The 23,464-nt window shown below is 40.1% G+C and overlaps 1 protein-coding gene across 1 annotated transcript; it reads left to right on the forward strand.

Annotated features, from left to right (window-relative positions):
• Positions 1–3,698: 3,698 nt before the first annotated feature.
• LOC126984186 (ubiquitin-conjugating enzyme E2 G1-like) lies at positions 3,699–22,902 on the forward strand. The gene is made up of 6 exons (XM_050837662.1): positions 3,699–3,843; positions 13,704–13,806; positions 14,004–14,101; positions 14,637–14,815; positions 15,025–15,125; positions 20,655–22,902. The coding sequence occupies exons 1-5, from the start codon at positions 3,798–3,800 to the stop codon at positions 15,097–15,099; spliced, it is 501 nt and encodes a 166-aa protein (XP_050693619.1). The 5' UTR covers positions 3,699–3,797; the 3' UTR covers positions 15,100–15,125; positions 20,655–22,902.
• Positions 22,903–23,464: the final 562 nt, after the last annotated feature.

Consider the following 23,464-nt stretch of genomic DNA (forward strand, 5'->3'; position numbering starts at 1 on the left):
AGCCTCGCCTTGCGCCCTTCACACGCCTTTATTATCCATCTCTCCTGTTTATTATCTATTATTTATCTAACACGGTAACTACACAATGCCTAAATGCCTGGAATATGTAAAAAAATGTCAGTCAGGATCAACGCTGTCAAATAAGCCTCGTCTTGCGCCCCCTTACACGCCTTTATTAACCACCTCTCCCTCTTTACTATCTATCATTTATCTATGCAATGTCTACATGCTTCAAATATATAAGGAAAATCAGCCAGGATCACCATATCAATTTCTACAGTGGGCCAAAATATATACAACCTCGAGCGCCGGCCTCTCTCAAGCACTCAACGGTAACTTAATATATTAGACAGCAATATATGTTATCTTTATTAAAGAAACTATTATCTCAATTAATCTGACACGTCTTATATTGAAATTTAGCCAATTTTGATAGAAGTACCATTTTTTTATGAAACTGAAAACGTTATACCAAGTGGGAACAAAATTAACCATTTATTTCCCTCTTTTTCCCCATCTATTCCCAGATGTATTTTTAATTAATATGCTTCTAATTAACCTGTCTTATTCTAAACCACTCATTCCGTCGAGTTGATTGACTGATTGATTGATAGTTTATTGGTGCAGTGGTTAGTGCCGATAAAATGACGGACAAAATTAACGATTCTGGCGGATAAGTCCTTATATTCCTAGATCAATACGCTTAGTCATGGGATTGATCTTAATTGAGGGACAAATTAGGTAAAGTTTAAGTTAGGATAGGCAGGTGCGTGCATAATATAACGTAATATATGATGTTACCTAATGCAAAGAGAGATGAGTGACCAAGACCAAGCGTTTTGTCCATCCCTGTATCCATGCCCTCAGTATTTAACTTCATGTATTTACTTCGACACCTTATCGTACCTTAAAGCACTATTTTTAAGACTGACAAAGTGCGGAACTCGATATCTGCTTGGGGCTTTAAAAAGGAACTATCGATATAAGCTAGAGAACTGCCGATATAAAAAGGGAAACTGCCGATATACAAGGAAACTGCCGATATTAAAGGGGAACTTCCGATATATAAAGGGAAACTGCCGATATATAAAGGGAAACTGCCGATATATAGATACAAGGAAACTGCCGATATAACAGGGGAACTGCCGATATAAAAAGGGGAACTGCCGATCGATATAACAGGGGAAATGACGATATAACAAGGGAACTGCCGATATAACAGGGGAACTGCCGAAATAACAAGAAAACTGCCGATATAACAGGGAAACTGCCGATATAACAAGGGAACTGCCGATATAACAGGGAAACTGCCGGAACAGTGATATCGAACTGCCAATATACAATTTAAGGAAACTGCCGATCGATGTAACAGGAGAACTGCCGATATACAAGGGAACTGCCGATATAAAAGGGGAACTGTCGATATATAACAATAAGGAAACTGCCGATGTAACAGGGGAACTGCCGATATACAAGGGAGCTGCCGATATAACAGGGGAATTGCCGATATAAAAGGGGAACTGCCGATATATAAAGGAACTGCCGATATAAAATGGGAATTACCGATATTAAAGGGGAGCTACCGATGTAAATGGAAGCTGCCGATATTAAAAGAGAACTGCCGATATGAGAGGAGGCATGCCGATATAAAATGAAAAAAGGTCGGGGAACTGCTGATATAAAATTATTAAACAAAAAAGGAACTGCCGATCGATAAACTGCCAATATAGAAAGAGAAATCCCGCCAATATAAAAGGGAAACTGCCGATATATAAGGGGATTCTCCGATTTAAAAGAGAAGCTGACAATAGAAAAGACCAAGGAACCACCGATATAAAATGAGAACTGCCGATATAATTAAAAAGGGAGCTGCAGATATAATTAAAAGGGGACCTGTCGCGATATATAGGGATATAAAAGAGTAACTGCCGATAAAAATTAAAAAAAAGTGGTTCACCTGTAGAATCGAGTTCATCCCTGGCTCGACTGATATAATTAAAAGGGGAACTAGCTGCCGATATAAAAGGGAAACTGCCGATATGATTAAAAGGGGAACTAGCTGCCGATATAAAAGGGAAACTGCCGATATAATTAAAAGGGGAACTAGCTGCCGATATAAAAGGGAAACTACTGATATAATTAAAAGGAAAATATGCCGATATATATATAAGGAAACTGCCGATATATAAAAGGGGAACCTCGTCGATATAAATGAAAGGGCGCTGCTGATATAATAGGGGGACTGTCGATGTGATTGAAGGGGAACTGCCGATATAAATAAAAGAGAACTGTCGATATAAAAGATTAAGTGCAGATAAAAATGGGAACTGCCGATATAAAATGGGAACTGCCGATATAAAATGGGAACTGCCGATATAAAAGGGGAACTGTTAATATAACTAAAAGGAAAACTGCCGATATAAATTAAAAGGGCAATGAAAATCGATATATAAGGAGAACTGCAAATATAAAAGGGGAAATACCGGTATAAAAGATTAAATACCGATATAGAATATTAACTGCCGATATAAAATACGAACTTTACTTGCAACAATAAACTATCAATCAATCAATTAATCAATCAAAATGGGAACTGTCGATATAACAGAGGAAATGCCGATATAAAAGATTAAATGCCGATATAAAAGATAAAAGGAGCAATATGCTGGTTAAGGGGGAACTGCATGCCGATACGAATAAAGGAGATTTGCCGATATTAAAGAAGAACTGCCGATATAAAAAGGGATCGAACTGCCGATACAAATAAAAGGAGCATGCCGATATAGGCTAAAAGGGAAGCTTCCGATATGAAAGTCTGCCTCCTAAGGGGTCACCTATAACATGGAGATCATATATAAAAGCCTTGAATTCAATTTTCTTGCTGCCGATACTGGGGAATTATGCCGATTTATGTTAATGAAAAGGGGTCACATGTAGAATATCGAGCTCATGAGAAACTTTTAATTGTATTTTCTTTCTACCGATATAGGGGAACGAAATCCCGATATATAATGAAAGGGGAACGCAATATATAGAGGGATATAAACCGAGCACTACCGATTTAAAAGGGGAACTACCGGTATAAATTAAAAGGATTGATTGATTGATAGTTTATTGTTGATCACCTGTAAAATCGAGCTAATGAGAATCTTTGTAAAGGGAAAAATGCCGATATATAATGAAAGGCGTAGTAGAGGAATATAAACGGAGACTGCCGATATAAAAGGGAAGCTTCCGGAGCTGTAAAATCGAGCTAATGAGAATCTTTGTAAAGGGAAAAAATGCCGATATATAATGAAAGGCGTAGTAGAGGAATATAAACGGAGACTGCCGATATAAAAGGGAAGCTTCCGGTATATATTAAAAGGGATCAGTTGTAAAATCGAGCTAATGAGAATCTTTGTAAAGGGAAAAAATGCCGATATATAATGAAAGGCGTAGTAGAGGAATATAAACGGAGACTACCGATATAAAAGGGGAACTACCGGTATAAATTAAAAGGGATCACCTGTAAAATCGAGCTAATGAGAATCTTTGTAAAGGGAAAAAATGCCGATATATAATGAAAGGCGTAGTAGAGGAATATAAACGGAGACTGCCGATATAAAAGGGAAACTTCCGGTATATAAATTAAAAGGGATCAGCTGTAAAATCGAGCTATAAGAAGCCTTGAATTAGCGAAAAAAAAGCTTTACATTAATGAAGCAAAGGTCTGGTGGGTGCGCATGCGCGGGGAAGGAGCAGAACAGTGATAACACAACCCTCGCCGCTCTCCTATTTTGCCACTTTTCTCCACCATGGGGGAGCCTCAGAGCGCTTTACTGCTCCGGAAACAACTGGCAGGTATATAATCTCTCCATTTAAGTCTATTCTGATATATACATTGGTCTTATAAGGGTAGTTTTGGGGTCTAACATTAGTGTCCTTCAGGCAGACGATGGAATACGGGGAAGAGAAAAACAAAGCATGTGTTGATTTTTCGGGTACTTTGTGTGTGATTTTACGGTGTTTTGTGCTTCTTAGGTCCCCCCGCAGCTACAGGAAGAGCCAGGACTTTATATAGGATCGGGTGTAGGAGCCCTTTGTTAGGCAGGATTGAGGTCGGTCAGGGTCACTTTAGGAACTCGGGAACAACACAATCCTTCAATCCTCCTTCCCTCTGGTCCTCCATGTGACCTCGACCAGTATATCAAAGACGGAAGTCACACACACAGGCAAAAAGAGTAACCATGCCTAGCCAGAACCAGCCCCGAGGTCGTTAGTGGATATATTAAACGTGAATATTGGAGATTTCTATAGGCCTACGTGACTTGGCTGTTTTAAATGGTCTGGGAGCGTAAGAATAAAAGAAAGAAAGCAGGTTAGGGGAGAAATGGGTCTTGGAAATGGGGGCCTCGTGGAATAGGTCTTTGTGGTGAGGGTGAGTCATTGGCCTGGGGGAGAATTACCTGGGAAATGCCAATTACATGTTTACCTGGCCCCATCCTTGCCTACCCCCCCCCCCTCCTCCCCTCTTCTTCACTCTGGTACACACTCTCCCCAGATACTCATACTCTTTTATTCTTTGTATTTCAAGTCATATTCTGATCATACTCATCCCCATTCTCTACTTCTACTTGGGGTCTCCTTACTGAACCTTGCCTAATCCTTTCCTAATTCCCCCTTTTCCCCTTCCTCACTCTGGTACACACTTTCCCCAGATACTTATACTCTTTTATTCTTTGTATTTCAAGTCATTCTGATCATACTCATCCCCATTCTCTACTTCTACTTGGGTCTCCTTACTGAACCTTGCCTAATCCTTTCCTAACTCCCCCCTTCCCTCTTCCTCACCCTGGCACACACTCTCCCCAGATACTTATACTCTTTTGTTCTTTGTATTTAAAGTCATATTCTGATCATACTCATCCCCATTCTCTACTTCTACTTGGGTCTCCTTACTGAACCTTGCCTAATCCTTTCCTAATTCCCCCTTTTCCCCTTCCTCACTCTGGTACACACTCTCCCCAGATACTTATACTCTTTTGTTCTTTGTATTTCAAGTCATATTCTGATCATACTCATCCCCATTCTCTACTTCTACTTGGGTCTCCTTACTGAACCTTGCCTAATCCTTTCCTAATTCCCCCTTTTCCCCTTCCTCACTCTGGTACACACTTTCCCCAGATACTTATACTCTTTTGTTCTTTGTATTTCAAGTCATATTCTGATCATACTCATCTCTATTCACTACTACTTGGATCTTACTGAACCTTGCCTAATCCTTTCCTAACTCCCCCCTCACAGGCACACACTTCCCTAGATACTGATATGATTTGCCATTCTTATTGCATTCAGACTCATCTTTATTCACCACTTCTACCTTGGTCTTCTTACCGAACCTTGCCTAATCCTTGCCTAAACCCCCCCCCCTCCTCTTCCCCCTCTAGCACACACTTCCCTAGATACTGATAGTTTGTCCTTTTTATTGCATTCCCACCTACCAATCAATTTGTATCCTAATTAAACTCATCCCCATTCCCTACTACTACTTGGGACTTCTTACTGAACCTTGCCTAGTCATTGGTTAATCCCCTCCCTCCTCCCTCATTCTGGCACACATGTCCTTGAGGTATTAATACTCATTTCTTCATTTTATTTCATTTTCACCTAACAATCAAGGCCTTTTCCAATTAGACTCATCACCATTCACTACTAGTACTGAACCTTGCCTAATGCTTGCCTAGCTACCCCTCTCTTCTCCCCTTCCTCACTCTAGATACGCTGCCCTAGATATTTACACTCATTTGTTCTTTTTATTTCCTTCTCACCTAGGAATCAATTATTTCCCAAACAGCTTCACCCTGATCTACTACTATTTGGCATTTTTCCTTGCTGAACCTTATGTCAAAATTCTGGCCATAATCAGTCACAGATTCACTCCTCCCTCTCCCTTCATGTTATTCTGCATTTAGCTAGATGGCATTTTTCTTTGTGAGTGCTTTGCAGGGTTACTCTGTCATCCTATCTCCTGCTTTACTTTTTTTGGGAAGAAAGGAACTTCTATACTGAAGAGGGCTGCTAAGTATATGATTTTTCTGATAGAGATATTGTATATGTATTGGTTTGTTTCCTTTAACCCGTCCACTGCGATTGGCACAGATTTGGTTTTCACTGGTAGCCTGGTAACTTATACTCCCAGGTCTTTCTCTGCCTCTGTGGTGGATAGTGGAGTGTTTCCCATGTGGTATTGGTATGCTTGATATTCCCTCCCAAGGTGCATGATTACATTTTTCTTCATTGAATTGTAGCAGCTTGGTGATGTCTTCTTGTAGGAAATCTGCAGTCAAGGGGTTCAAGTTATAAATGGCTAATTATGAAGTCAGAAAAGACTTTGTTTCCTTGGGCAACCTTCATACAGGTTGAATACACCAGGGGAGAAAAATTGTAGGTTTTACCCATATGTTTGGTTGTCTCTTACACCTACAGTTTGTTGCATCTTGATATATCCTTCAAGATAGTATCCTCAGAAGCCACAAGCAAAGCTAATTAAAGGAGAAACACATGATTCTCTTCTGCGAGACATAAACTGACCGGCAGACACCACTTTGAATGTTTATGAAATATTTACAGGAGATTTTTACTATTCTAGAGGTTGTTAATAGTGTAATTGGTAAGTGTAAAATTGCTCAAACATATTTTGTGGATATCAACCACAATCACCCTTGATATTATTGCTGGAATGATGTTCTCTATGACAAATGATCAAATTTATGATGTAAATTCATATCAAGAGTATTGATACAGTAGACCCTCCATTTAGTGTGGTTCTTTTTAAGGATTTCCTTTTAAAGTGAGACCTAAATTTAGGATACATTTTCCATATATCAGTTACTCACCATATAATACAAATTAATTAAAGGCATATGGGTAATAAAAAGACTCCATTTGGTGGTAAGGCCAGTCACTCAAACAAAAACCAGAGAAACAAGCAATGACACTGTAGAATAAACCCAATAACATGTGGAAGACTCTGACAAGCATGCCTCAGGTGAAAGACTTGGGTTCCTCCCTCATTTGCGTACGGTAAGAGGAATGGGGCTGTTCATTGGTTGATCTTATTTTTTGATCATATAGATTCAGGGAATAGGTAAATTAAATTTGAAATTCAATGATAGCCTAGATTTGTATGCACCAGATGTAACTCGTAATTTATTAACTCCAAACTAGCTTTCTGGACTCACATGGTGCACCTCATATTTTTCTGTGCAGTGTTTTGTTACAAGCGCTGCCTAACCACTGCTATTTTGCCCTTGTTGGCCCTTTACACAGGACTGTACTCTAGAGCTGTATAAATTTGTATTTATATGGCTCTGCTGTACTCCAGCCTCCTTTTGGTGTTTTGATCTTTTATCTATCTATCTATATCTCTGATGCCTTGCTCGATCATGGGAACTTCCCTCCAGGGGATGGCTGTTGTGGAAGTGTCCATCTCTCCCTGTTCTGCCACTCCCTCTCAGCACACTCAATCCTGCTACTTCCAACTCTCTTGCTCCAATGCTCACTCACCCTATTGATCCACTTCACTGGTGGTCTTCCCCTGACACCCCTTCCCTCAATCCTTCCCTCTCTCTCTATCTCTCTCTTTTTTCTTTTTTTTACAACAAAGACGGCTCAAGGGCAACAAAAAGTGTAGAAAAAAAGCCCGCTACTCTCCGCTCCCAAAACAGACAAAAGTAAAGAGTGGCCAAAAGAGAGGTCAATTTTGGGTGGAGAGGTGTCTTGATACACTCTTCATGAAAGAGGGAGGGGGGAGGCATGCAGTTAGCAAGTTCAGAAGAGAAGTCAGCATGGAAATATTGATAGAAGATCGAAAGAGGCAACATGGTGGCGGAATTTAAGAGGTAGAAGACTACCGGTAGGGGGAGGGGAGTTGATGAGATGAAGTGCTTTGCGCAGTGGCAATATCACCAGAGAGATGGAGAGAATATTTCAAGAACTTAATGAATTGTGAAGATGGAGGTACAGCAGTTGTAACAGCAGTAATTTTGAGTGGAAGTAGAGGAGGAGTATATACAGAAGAAAGTATAACATATGAAGAAGTAAATCAAGCAATAAAAGATTAAAAAAATGGAAAGGCAGCAAGAATTGATGGAATTACAGCAGAAATGTTGATGTGTGGAGGAGATGTAGTTACTAAATGGATGGTCAAGATATGTGAAGTGGCATGGGAGGGGTGCCCCAGCAGACTGGACAAAAGCCATCATTGTCCCAGTTTACAAGGGGAAGGGCAGGAGAGGGGAGTGTGGGAGCTATAGAGGTATAAGTCTGCTGAGTATACCCAGAAAGGTATATGGAAAAGTCATAATAGAGAGGGTGCAAAGACTTACAGAAGAGAAAATCAGTGAAGAACAAGGAGGCTTCAGGAAGGGAAGGGGATGGTAGTAGAACAAATATTAGCAAAAGGAAAAAATACACTGCCTTCATGGATTTAGAAACAGCTTATGACAGAGTTGATTGGGTGGCATTGTGGGACGTTTTAAAGATATATGGTGTGGGAGGAAAACTGCTTAATGCAATAAAGTCTTTCTATGAGGATGCATCTGCATGTGTCAAAATTAGTGGAGAAACAAGTGAACATTTTGAGATGAAAGTGGGCTTGAGGCAGGGATGTGTCATGTCACCATGGTTGTTCAATACTTATATGGATGTTATGAGAGAAATGAAGGGCAAAGTTGGGGAAGTTGTAGTAAAAATGTTTGCTGAGGGAAGGAAGTGGGTGCTGAATTCAATCTTATTTGCTGATGACACAGTGCTCATTGCAAAAAATGAAAGTGACTTACAAAATCTGGTTAGTGTTTTTGATAGTGTATGTGAAAGGAGAAAGCTGAAAGTAATTGTCAACAAAAGTAAAGTGATGGTTTGTGAGCAGAGTAGAAGTGAGGTTGTGGATTTTGTGTGCCCATATAGTGGGAATTGAATGTGAAAAAGAATGCAAAATAATTTTGAATGGTAAAGAAATGGAGGAGGTTAATGAGTTTAAGTACCTTGGATCATTTATGTGTAAGCATGGTGGTACAGAAGGAGATCGAGACAAGAGAAAGGGCATTGCAAGGAAGAAAGGTGGTAGGGTCTTTGGGACGTATCATGAATGGCAGAAGTGTGAGCATGGAGGTAAAGAGGGATTTGAGAATGGAATGGAATGGAAGTCAGAGGTCTACAATGCAGGCAGGAAAAATGAGTTGTTGGAGAGCTTGTGGTGGTGTGTAGAATGGAATGATGAATGATGAAAGTGTGTATGATGCGTTTGGAATGTGTCACGTGGGTGAAGGAAGAAGTGTGGGTGGTGTGGAAGGAGTGAACAGACTTAAAAGTGGTTTGGCCACATGGAGAAATAGAGAGGAGAGTAAGATGACAGGGGGGGTGTATGTAGAGAGAGAGAGGAGGAATGTTAGAGCGACCTCAGTGAAATGGAGAGAGAGGGAGAATGGGGGTATAGGAGAGGGAGGGGTGAAGAGGAGGGAGTGTCTGATGAGAGAGATGGGAAACTCTCTGCCATGGATCCCCCCTGGGAGGAGCTCTAGGAGCAGGCATCAGTTGAAATATATAAAAGAGAGATTTGACTTCTCTCTCATCAGCAGTGTGTGTGTGAGCCCCCCCCCCCCCATGCCCATACTGCATAAACTCTTCACAAATTCATTGTGTCCAAACCATCTCAGTGCACCACGCTACACACACTCGACCACTCCACTGCACACTCCTTTCCATCACACAAACCACCCTCTCATCATACACTTTCATTTCTTTCCCATCACTTCCCAACATATGCACTATATTACTCATTTCCTCTTCTGCGTATTCTTTCTCGATTGCTGTGCTGCATTCAGGCAGCGGCGGGGAGAGGGCCGGGCCTGTCAGGAGGGGGGCCCCCTAGCATTTAGTACCCCACTAGCATTTAATAGAAAATTTTATACAACTAAATTCATTAAATAATAACTCACCAACCTCTACGGTCATTATTAGATGCAGAGTATAAACCAGCAAAAAAACAGTTAATGCATGCAATAATACAGTCCTTAAATTAAAGTGAGTTAAAAAAACAAAAAGCACAGAAAAATAAAAAAAAATAGGCAAAAAGAAAATAAGCAAAAAACAAGGATTAAATTGACTGCAATAGACACTTAACACTTTCAAAAGCTTATGGTTTCCTCCTGGCTTTGATTCTTGCAAAGTCCTCGATCACTTCACGAATACAAACACTCCTGAGCAGTTTGCGTTCAGCACTCACACGGGGCAGAGAAGCCAAACGACTTTGTCCCATCGTACTGTGCAGTGTTCTTGATTCTTTTTGGCTTAGAAAACAATCTTTCTCCAGTGCAGTTCGTCATGAACATTGACAAATAGATGCGTAGAGCTGTCTCCACGTTGGCGAACGCTGCAATCACATCACAGTTGTGTATGGTTGAATACATTGTGACGAGTCAATTTTTCCTGGCTTCCTTCTTCTAGAGTTGTCTTAAGGAATGCCTGGAAATGCACAATTTCTGAAACCAGACAAGGTTCCAGGTCGTTTGGATAGCTCCTGACCAGATTGGCTGCAGAGTCCCTGAACTTGTCTGTCTGCATTGTCATGATGTTTGACAGGAATGCGAACCGTTGCTGGAGTGTTTCATAGGATTTTAAGCGATCTCCGAGTGACTATTACCTGATCAATGATGGGTATGTATGATGTGGTCCTGAATATTTCCCTGGGTGACAGCTTTGTGACTTTGCGCTATCTGCTTCATCATGATGTCGCTTCCGCCTTTGCACACGTCCTTGATCGTCTTTGCATTCATTATGGCCACATTTTGGACAGCAATCTGTTCGTGGTCATCGACCCGGTCCCGTTGATCTTGAACAAATTCAGTCAGTGATTTGAGTAGATTTACTGCTGTGCTCAAATCAAGGCCTGGCTTCTGCAAATGCTGACTTGTTGCATTGAATCTCTTAAGGATGTTCTGCCATGTTACTAAGAGAATCACTATCTCAAGTTTCTCCATTTCCTGCAAAAGACCGGAGACCTCACATCCTCTGCATTTAGATGTTTGTCCATTGCTAGATTTTCTAGCACCACTGTTATGCTCGTAGCCATTGGTTATGGCTTCTACAGCATCTGCTCGGGCCAACCGTCGTGTGTCTGACAAGCACTTGATAACTGTTAAGCCTTGCAGCTCATCTCGATGTTTGCGCCAACGATATGTTGACTTTACTCGATGAACATATAGACGTTGAATCGTACCAGACATAGCCACTGCAGCTGTGCAACATTCAGCAGCACACATTCCAACAAGATTCAGTGAATGAGCCATGCAAGGAACAAACTGCAAATTCACAATGACGTTTTATGTGCGCTTGGGTGCCATTGTATTTTGTAGACATGTTGCTCGCGTTATCATACAATTGACCGCGAGTCACAGATGGGAATATTGTGTTTCTGCAAAAAAAAATCAGTACTACTGCAATTTCTTTTCCAGTATGATTCAGTAAGGGTACAAACGTCAAAAAACGCTCTACTGGCCCCTCTGACAATATATACCAAATGGTTAGGCGTAGCTGGTCCATATGAGACACGTCTGGAGAGGAATCTACAGATATGGAGTAATATTTGGCCGTTTTAGCTTCTGCTACTATGGTAGACATAATATTTTCACCCAACACATCGATAAGTTCGTTACATACTGTTGAGGAGAGACAGTTTACATTTCCACTTCCCTGGTTGGCATGTTTCTGTACATGTGCCGCGAGAAAAGAGTCGTACTTGCTAAAAAGCTCAAGCACTCCCAGGTAGTTTCCATTATGCACTGAACCAATCATCTCATCGTCACCTTGAATAGGTAGACCATGTTCACAAAGAAACATTAAGACATCCATGCACTGCCGTAGCACTTCGTACCAGTAGTGCCGTTCTGACTCGTACTGGGAATAAGCTCAGCGTTCACTTGCCCTCGCAATGATTTTCTGCTGCCTGCACAGGGTAGATACTGCCTGTTTGTGTTGATCTGAATTGTTGTGGCCTTCTATACACTCCCTAGCGTGCTTCCAATCCTGGAAACCGGAAGTAAACTGACTTTTAATTAATTTAAATTAATTGATTAATTTAAATGTTTTACGTTACTTAAGTCAGGGGCTATATTGATATGACACAAAGGGATGGCAGTGGTATCCTTGAATTAAACAGAAAAGTGCTTATATAATTGTAATGGAGTTGGCGCGGGGCCCCTAAATGCGCGGGGCCCTGGGCCGCGGCCCTATGGGCCCTGCCCTAAATTCAGCCCTGGCTGCATTCCATGTCCATGTCTCTGATTCATACGACAGAGTTTGCAGGATAATACTGTTCCTTATTCCCCTCTTTACCTCCATGCTCACACTTCTTCCTTTCATAACTCTCCCCAATGCACCTATTACCTGGCTGCCCTTCCCTTCTCTTTCCCTCACCTCACCTTCCATACTTTCATGCTTATATAAAACTGTCCCTAAATATTTAAACTTAGTTACCTCCTCCATTCTCTCCTCGCCAGCCTTATTCTACACTTTGTTGTGCTCTCTGCTCTAACTCTGTATAGTTTTGCAAAATCAATGACCTGCTCTCTCACCCTCTCAAATACCATAACCTTACTCTTCCCAGCATTCACTCTCCTCCTCCTCCACTTACATGTCATGTCAAACTCATCTACTATCCACTATAGCATCCCCTCATTTCCTGCCAACAATACTGTATCATCTGCAAACAGGTCTACCACCAATGGCTCCTCTGTACCTCACTTTCAGCCAAGGACCTAGCTCCCCCACCCTGACTTTCATTTCTCTCATACAACCGTTCATGTACACAGTAAAAAGCCATGGTGACATCACACACCCCTGTCCCACACTCACACCAACACCAAAACTCTCACTTCACTCACCATTCACATGCAAAGAGGCACTTACATCCTTATAGAAGGATCTGATTCCCTCCAGCAAATGCCCTCCCACATCATATATCCTTAGAACATCCCACAACCCCTTCCTGTCACCCCTGTCATATGGCTTCTCTAGGTCCATGAGAGCACCAAACAGCTTCCTATTCTTCTCTAGATATTTTTCAACTAACATTTTCAGTGCAAATATTTGGTCTACACAACCCCTCCCTTTCCTTAAACCCCTTGTTCATCGCCTACACTTTTCTCAGTTATTTTCTTCATCCTCACATTGAAAACCCTTCCATACACTTTTTCTGCCACACTGAGTAGACTTATTTCCCTGTAACTATTACAATCACCTCTGCTTCCTTTTCCTTTGTACAGCGGCACAACAATAGCCCTTCTCCAGTCCTCTTGTCACCTCACTGTTCCCATGCTAGGTTACATATCCATGGCATCCATTCCACAACTATACCTCCCCCATTATTCAGCATTGCTGCTGTTATACCATCAGCTCCAGGGGCCTTTCCTAATTTTAACTTCTTCATTGCCTCCTCTATCTCACCTCTCTCCACCTTCCCCTGTGGATCTGGTTGCCCTACATTCATCTTTTCCTACACTAGTCACTTCTGCTTTCCTTCCCACACTCTCATTACAGTTTCAAAGTGCTGCTTCCACACTTCCCTCATCTCCTCATTCCTTCTCACAAGCACCCCATCTCTCCTCTTCATGCTACAAATGTCACTGTAAACATGCTCAAAATGTGATTGTTTTCCTCCCCAGAATTGAATAAGAATCCTGTCGAAGGCTTCTCAGCGGGACTCATCGATGACAACGACATTTTCAAGTGGGAAGTTCTTATAATAGGCCCTCCAGACACACTCTAGTAAGTATTTTCTTGCTTTTCTTTCTCAATAGGAGAGATTCATATTTTTTGTAAAATTTTTTTGTGCTTAGTCTATATTAACAATACGGTACTGTCATTATTCCTAAATATGGATTGTTTTATGTTTGTGCATGAATTCATCATGTGTAGTATTGTATGTGTGATTTACATGTAAACCAATTTCTTCTGCATTACAGTGAAGGTGGATTTTTCAAAGCGCATCTAATATTCCCACGAGAGTATCCTCTTCGACCGCCTAAAATGAAATTCATCACAGACATTTGGCATCCAAATAGTAAGTAAAATTCTTAACTTATGTGATATTATACTGTATCCATAACACTGAAATGCTCACATTCCTTCACGATGGGTTGATTTTATTGTAATAATATAATTATTATTTTGAACCTAGGCATGTGGATTTGTAGCTAGGCATGCTAACCATTTCACCACGGAGACATGTAGATAACCTACCTGAAATTATTCTTAAATAGTTTGTATGTGGTGAAATAAAGAATTTGGGTGTTTGTTTCCATTATTTGTATTGACATTTATTACATATAGGTTAAGAGGACGTACTGTAAATATTGAGACAGTTGAGGATTATTATCTAATTTTGGTTTTCTTATGGAGTGTACACTGTTGCTGCATATATAAATCTGAACAGTTGCTGTTTGTTGGAGAAGGCAGAAGCTGTCAGAAAAACTGTATGTGCATGAACAAATGGAGCAGATTAAATGTAGGATTTTTTTTCTTCCCCCAAACAAGTGCTTATGATAAGTAGAAGAAATGCAGTAAGGTAAAGAATAGTAACTAGAATGTATTTTCAGTTGAAAAAAATGGAGACGTGTGTATCTCAATCCTCCACGAGCCTGGAGATGACAAGTGGGGTTATGAAAAAGCCTCGGAGCGTTGGCTTCCAGTGCACACGGTTGAGACCATCCTCATCTCCGTCATTAGTATGCTAGCGGATCCTAATGATGAAAGTCCAGCAAATGTTGATGCAGCGGTAAGTTTTAAATTGTCATCAGCTCTGTAAGACTAAAATGTTGAGAATTTAGTTGCATGGATTGAACTTCATTGAGATGATATCAGAAAAATGCTATTTACATTTGTGTTGTGTGTGTGTGTGTGTGTGTGTGTAGTTACTGATAGATAATGATATATGTGTATATACACACATTATATAATTTTGTAATCCAAGTATTTCAATTACAGAAAGACTGGCGTGAAGACTACAATATCTTTAAGAAGAAAGTAGCGCGTTGTGTTCGGAGAAGTCAAGAGGAATAGGATCTCTAGACTTTAGCATATCCCTGGTGTGTACTGCTCCTTGTCAGTCTTAACACATATTTGTCATGCCACATACTAACCCAAGCAAATTTAAAGCTTCTATACTTTTTCATGTTTTATAATTTGATTGTATGTTTAGTTATATTAAAGAAATTCATGAAGTGAATATTAACCTTATTTTTCATATTTCAAAACTCTTACATACAGCTGATGAAAGCATCAAATAAGAAAAAAATTATAATCAAAATTAACACCGTTATGGTTTTAGACAATTGTTCCTGACACAAAAATTCAAATGTGATCTAGTTGAATGACCTTGACTTAGTGTAAAGCAAATTTTGAGTTCTATAGAAAGCAAGATTAATATCTGATAAACATGCTACAAGTCAGTCTTCATATTGGTGCCTCGCCCTCATTGTTCTCTCATGGCATATTTAGTAATATGTATACATAAGTGAAGCATTGAGTGTATGTATTTGTAATTGGGAATTGGATATGGTCTGGTTTTTAGGTCAGGTCAGGTGTCCTGCTACTTGTAACCATGCCGTCAAGTACCATCTGTTTCATAGGTCAAATTACTGACGACAAAACCATCTCCCCCACATGGCTAGCCATTTTAGGCTGGTCAGTAATGCGGGTGGCTAGATGCCCAATCAATTAAAAAAACTGTTAAAGGGCTGACGAGTTCCTCTGTGAACTAAAGGCCATGTAGTACTTGTTGCCAGGAAGTTGATGAAGCCTCAGCCTCACTCTGAGTGTTCCTTCCTCTGACCCCGACCTTCTCTTCTCATAGATGGTGTTGCTCCAGTCTAGCTTTCTCTTGTGACTACTTTTTGTTTCTTATTCTTGCTCATAAACCCTTGCTGGGCAGACAAGGCAGTAGGGGGATGGCAGTTGCAAGTTTATTAGCTGTTTATTGTTGGCTTCTCCTAGCTTTGGCAACCTTGAGGCACACTGGGGTTGATTCCTTACCTGGAGTTGCAGCTTCTCTAGGCTAACATTTACTTACCTTGAATTTCACTGTCATTTGATTGGGTTTTGCTGTATTAAGAGCTATCATTAATTGTTCTAGTCATATGTTTTAGGTTTAATGTAGGCTTTTATATATTTTTTTTACGAGGGATTCTTGCTTAGAGAGAGAGATTGATTGATTGATTATCATAGAGATTGAATAAGGAGAATAGAGAGGGATAGGGAGCCAGAGCAAGTGAACATAAATAGCCTACAAGAGGCCAGTAGGACTATACCAGGCAGCTCCTGTAAACCTAACCCCCACCTATCCTTACTATCTATGAGTTTTCACCTTCTTTGTAGGGATCTTAACATATTAGCACTCACCACACCGGCCAAGCCTGTCCCACTCCTCCACAACCTTATTAGTTAACCAGTTCTTTCCCATGTCTTTGTTGAATCTGAAGTTATCTGATATCCATTACTATGTGTCCTGTCCCACTCTTACTCCTCATCTATATATAAACTTCAGTAAAGTCCCCACACATTTTGCCTCACTAGAGAATGCAAATTTAAATGTTTAAGCCTATCCTTATAATGCAAGTTCCTCAAAACATGAATAATTTTTGTCATCCTCTGCTGCACAGATTTTACATGTTGATGCTCTGCACTCAACATTGTCTAACTTTGTTAACTATAGCTTGAAGGTGACTTTAGCAGTTTCATTGGTTAGTCTCCTTGAAATGAAACCCAAGTAGGAGTTTGCAAGATTCTTAGCATGACTGCACTGATTCTTTGGAAGGAGACCAAAGCTCACCAAGATGCCTAAATCTCTCTCACATCTAGACCTGCTTGGAGTCATTTAAAAAATAATCATGTGAGAGGTTATTCCTGCCTACAAGAGGGATTGGGTGCAGTTGCAGAGAGGAAAGGAAAGGGAAAGTTCTTGATGAATGAATGACATTAAAGATGCAGTGCTGTGGAGAATCAAATCATTACACCAAAGTGATTCCGAGAATGACTCAAGGGAAGTATGCCACAGGGGGACAACGTAAAGACAATAGGGCAGCAAGATCAATAAAATTGTGTATAGGTGAAAGTAAAGTGTGTTGACTGCAGTGGTAACAGTGACTGTGCCAAGAAAATTAGCAGTGGATAATTGTTAGATAGATTTTGTTTTTTAGTATTTTTTTAGGTGCTGTCTATAGTGCCAGCAGGCTGTCCTGAGGGGCCTCTTGGGTGATCCCAGCCCATTAGTGGCACAGGCAAATTATATTTATAGTGGCTGCCCCTTGCTGCCTACCCCGGTGCTCCACTTGAACTAAGTCGCTGAAATTAGGGTTGATCAAAGATCTTACATGTGGGTAATCTTCCACCACTCAGAGATGGTTGAAAAATTAGTGTGTTTTGGTGGGACTCTAGACTTTGGTCCACAGGCTCACCACGCCCGCACGCTGACCACTCGATCACCACCCCGAATTAAGTTAATTCAGTGTCTGACAAAGAATTAACATAGTAATTGAGATCCCTACATGACTGAATCATTCTGAACAAAAAAAAAAACCGTAGTTGGACTTATCCTTTGTTGAGCAGATGTTTTTGCCCTTCACCTGGTAATATTTCAATCATTTTATAGAGTGACTAAGATAATTCCACTCAGTATGAGGTAAAATAAGCGTAGCTCATGTGCATAATATTTCTTTGGAGGCAATAGCTAAAATAGTTGAAATGTTTCAAAAGGGTAAAAAGACACCAACCCTCACTCCAATAAAGATGACTCAACATAGATGCTTTCATTTGCGTGAAATAAAGTCGGGTGTTCCGCGGTTATTTGGAGAAAAAAGTAAGATACAGTAAGAAGGGACAGATCAAGGTCAGAAAGTTTCCTCCTGACGAAAAGTAAGATATAGTAAGAAGGGACAGATCAAGGTCAGAAAGTTTCCTCCTGACGCTCATATTTCAAGACACAAATAAATGTTTAGTATTTTGTAATGTAATGCAATTCATTTTATATAATGAAGTGTGATGTGTTTCTACAAATACCTACATATTCCTTGTTTACCAGCTGAGAAAATTCAGTAGAGTGAGACTTGGTGATTAATCCAGGAATGGGATGGATGAGGGGCAGGACAAGGCAGTGGAGCTCTGTGTTAAGACATGAATGAACATACACTCGACCATAGATTTCCTGGATGTCGGATATCTCAAACAAAATCTGAGGTTTGTTAATGGACTGTATTGGCTATAACAGGCAGCGCCACAGGTGGCCACTCGGTGAATTTTCAAAGCAGTATTTTCCATAGAACTCAAGTTATGTACTAGAGTGCATCTAAGGCTGCCTCCAGGATACAAGGCCTTGGTGCCGCCACCGCTCCTAGCCAACGACTGCTCACACTTTACTCCTACCCGATTTCCTGACTCTACTCTCTGACATGGAGAAAAACTGAGATCGGGTAGGAGTAAAGTGTGTGCAATCATCGGCTTGGGGCGACGGCGGCCTCATGGCCGTGTAACCCTGAGACAGCCTCAGACACACTCTAGTCTATAACTTGAACTCTATGGAAAGGACAGCTTGAAGTTGAGTGGCCACATGTGGCGCTGCCTATATAGCCAATACGGCCCATTGCCGGACATCTGCCCAGTCAAGTCCGGGAATCAAAATTAAAAATCCTGGCAGTTGCCGGGCCTTTGCCTGGCCAAGTCCGTGTAACAAACCAGAATTTCAGCCATGCATCAGATTCCGTCCCCCTATCAATGTCCACAACACCCACTCGATGGCCACTTGGACATATTTGTTTATTGTTGTCTCATGCTATTAAGGGTGTGTGCTATGACCTTACATTTGCATATAAATACAGTATGTCTTGGAATCAAGTACATAAATTATTCCAAGTACAGTCATCCTCTAACTTTTACAGTTTTAACTTTTGTAGATTTAAATATTCATGGATATATCCACACACACATTTACATGCGCTTACATACACAGACACACGCACATAGATAAGCACACACACACAGGCACAGACACACACATGAGGAAGTGAGGTTTGTGGTGCTGAGCTGTAAAAGGGGGGTGGTAGGAGCGGGAGGAGGACGGTTGGCGGGAATCATGTGACTGAGAGTGCACTCGGTTTAAAATGACCTGTGGGAATAAATCAATTAAATTGAATTTTGGAGTTTGTTGAGTGATCCAAATTTCATTAAAGTGACTTTTCATTACGTGAACATTCATGAAGCGAAATTTGCCTGTATTAGGAAAAGGGTGGTTTAGGCATGTTTTTAAAGGGGGCTGAATATATTAGCGGAAATTTAACATCTGTGGGGGTCTCGGTTACGTAGCCCTCGTGTATGTTAACCCTTTCCTTGTGCGCGGGACAGGACGTGACTATCCCCTCAGGCGCAGTCAGGCAGCCCAATGGGGGGTCTCTTTTAACCTCTGTATCTCAAAAACTATTCATCACAGCTAAAAACCAAAAACACCATTGGAAAGAGGTGGTCCAGATCTATAGGAGTTGGTTATGTATGCCTCTTGTGAACGTACATGCACATTCAGGGAGTGTTGAATGTGAACACTTACGTCGGTGCGTGCGGGATGATCAGCCATATTGAGAGAACTGCAGAAATCTCTCCTTCAGATTCTGGCAAGGGAGTATTGCCAACTGCAATATTTACAACTATTTGGTCAAAGAATCAGTCAGGTTATAGGTGAAGCTATGCAAAAATGCTGCTATATTGGGCAAGAACATCCACCAGTTTCTTGTCCGTAGATTTGCCGCGCTGGGCTGATATGATTTTCCACCAAATTTAGTGAAGAACCCACTTAATTGGCAATCCTGTGTTGTGAGAATTAGTGTTGGAACACTTTCATGTGCGGGAGATTTGAGTGCGGGTGGAGCTCGCAGTGAGCGTTTTGCATCACCAGCAAATACGCCTAATGCTCGCTGTGAGCGTTTAGCAATGAAAGGGTTAAGGGACAACCGTGGCATAATGCTGTAGGCCACCCGCAGAGTTGAAAAAGAAAATGGGGAATGCTGCATTGCTGCTGCAGACACTGGATCTGCTTGTTTCACAAGTATCAGCTGAGCAGTTGCTTGTAGTTACGATCCAGTTTTTAATATCTGTTTGATATTTTCATTACCATATTTTTATAGGACACACATTAGTAAATAATTTGCACTAAGTATGGTATGTTTAAGCACCTGGAGTTAAAAAAGAAAATGGCATATGTTTCATGATCACTGCTGACAGTGTATCTTGTTGACATGTAAAAGTCTTCAAATAATATGTTATAGTTAGTCTCTGTAAAATGTGCTGCTTAAATGTGCCAGGTACTGAAGGCACTGAATAAGTGATTGCCAGACCGAATATGGTAAACGTCGGAGAATTGTAGTGAGTCTCAATTCCCAGACTTTTGTGGTTCCCTGGCAGATGCTCCCTTCTAATAGTGCAAGGAATCAACCCTTTGAATGTAGCTTTTAACTTATCAATTAAATTGGAAATCCTTAGGAAACAGTTAAATAGAAAACCCTTAGGAAAGCCCAGATAACAAAGCTCAAATCACAAGAGACAAATAAGACTTAATCAAACCTTTTCTGTTTCAGGTTTTAAGACTGTGAATGGGTGTGGTAGTGATTCCCAGAGGCCACATGTGGTCGATAATCTGGACTGCAACAACTTTCAAGCTGCAACACACCTGCTATAAACTGATATTGAAAAACCTTGCAACTATAAGCAAGCACAATACCTAGTGATAAAAGGTCACTGACCTGACCGTTAACTTGCAAAATGAATATTGGGATGTCAAAAATAAAATTAAAGTACTTTATGCGGTTTAGTGGTGCAAGAATCTGGGACCAGATGCTGGACTGAGACAAGTGTTGAACAGCATCCTTGTGGCATTATTTCTGATCAGGGTCACATTGTGAATAATGAGTGATCATTTTTTTAAAAAGTGAAAACTCTAACCTACCCCAGGGAGAGATCAGCAGTGGAAAAGTTTACAGCCATTTCTACGACACTTAACAAAGCCTGATTATGTCACAGCAAAATTGAAGTGTTTATAATATCTTTTTCATGAACGTTATAGAACTGCATGATAATGTTTTCAAGTAAATTTACCTTTTTCCTTCACATTTCTTCTCAAATTTTAAATTATTGAACTATGTCATTTGCAATATTCAGGTCAGAAAAATGGTTTGTTACTTTGCTATGATAAAATTAGGTAAGTTAAGGTCTAGAGTGGATAGTTTGTGGAAGTACATACAGGAAGGAGTGACTGCCTTTCCTAACTCAAATCCACAGTGCTCTTATAGATATTAAACTACTTGGTCAAGCCCTACTGTTAAACAAATTTAGATTTTGTTAGGTATTTTGATAATTACTTCATTTGCAGCTTTATATCAACAGGTAGCATTAAATCTTAAGTTGGTCCTGAGCAAGACAGGTGGCTGATAATTTAGCGGAGACTATTGATATCAATTTTAAATTACCAAGCTGAAGTATTTTTTTCAATTATTGGGTTAGGGCTGTACCTTTGCCCATGAGAATAAAGTTAGACAAGTAAAAGTAAAGTGTTGATATTCATGAAAATTGTCCCAAGTTTATCACTGACACCATTCAGTCATCATTGGTAGGATCCTTTTTAAGCTAAAGTGGATCTCATCAAGATAGCATAATCCAAGTTATTCTGCTGAATAGATATTTTTAGGTAATGAAATTAGATTAAGATTACAGTTGCTGTCTTGAGCCTTAAACTTTATAATGGAAATGCATTGCAAATTTTCAATATATATATATATATATATATATATATATATATATATATATATATATATATATATATATATATATATATATATATATATATATATATATATATATATATATATATATATATATATATATATATATATATATATATATATATATATATATATATATATATATATATATATATATATATATATATTGAAAGGGAATATTTAAACTTGCTCACTTATCATGGAGGGGATGGACATAGTCAAAACTGCAGAGTTTCCAATGTACTTGACTGTTCTGCTCATGGAGTGAGTGCTCAAGGAACCACTACTTGTTACCACCCTCTTTACTTTCATTCATATCACATGGAATACCTTCAGCAGCAGGGAATGAGGCTGTTCATAAGGATTTAGAATGCTTTCATTTTGTTACAGAATATCAATGGGTTAAGGACTCATTATTGTTATACCTTCAAATGGAGCACCCTTTACCAGGCAGAAATTTCAATTACTTTTACTTTGTGCCAAATGGAACTTCAAACATTTCAAATTTCTTGATGCAAACTGTTAAATGTAATGCTGCCTTTGTCCAACATGTGAAGAGTAAAAACACCAGCAGTATTATTTAATGACTTAATACTGCCAAAGGGCGTCTTCATGAAGCGTATCTCCAGGTCAGTACATCAACAGGTGTAAGAATTTAATTTGCATCTCATCCCACCTGGCTTGATTTTGCCATGATAGTCGACTACATGTTCTTCTGTAGAACCCCCATGAAGGATTTAATACCTCAAGTGTTGAATTGTCTCATTGTTCATGTGTTGGGCCAGATGATGATGGTGGTGTCACCCTGCCATTGGGGAATTTAAGAATCTGTCATTGTTAAGCCTTAAGGAGGTAAGGGTGGAGCACAATCATTGCCCTGACCCAGCAATAAATGGAAACCCCAGTATGAAAAAAACACGTGTGATATTATACTGGACATATGAACTGCTACTGTGAACATTTGTTTTCTACTTTTTTCCATATTACTGCAATATGTTTTAAGTAACAGTTTGTAGTTGTCCTTCAATTCAATAAACACCAAGCTTCATTTATGGTTTACATAGCTGCACCCTCGGGTGCAAGTTGGTATCTTTCATTCCCTCATTCATCAGCCTCAATAATAGTTGTGGTCTTATCCAATGTCAGGGTCTAGAAAATGTTGATAGCATGTAAATCTTTACTGTAATGCAGCTTACTTAGGTAGGAAAAACTGAGTACATATTAATGATTATGTACTTAACCCCTTAACGCCGGCGTCACCATATGGAAAGGGTTAGTCCTCTTCTAAACCTCTTAAGAGGAAATGGAAGAGGATTAAAAGGAATTTTGAGAAGGATCGAGAGGTTTAGAAGAGGATTAATCCTCTTCCGTTTCCTCTTGACCCTTTCCATACTGTGACGCCAACGTCTGCATCACGGATGGAAAGGGTTAATGCTGACAAGGTAGGGAATCTGCTGGACATCTTCAACCATTCTCAGATGTGGGAAATGATGCCTATTAAAGGGCAGTATATGTTAGATGGAAGATTTATCCTTTCAGGAGTTCTGCATCCTTGCCCATGACTATAGTCAAGTTTCATTCCATCTATCTACTCATGAACAGGCATGGAT

Source organism: Eriocheir sinensis, chromosome 56, assembly GCF_024679095.1.
Source record: "Eriocheir sinensis breed Jianghai 21 chromosome 56, ASM2467909v1, whole genome shotgun sequence".
Taxonomy (NCBI): domain Eukaryota; kingdom Metazoa; phylum Arthropoda; class Malacostraca; order Decapoda; family Varunidae; genus Eriocheir; species Eriocheir sinensis.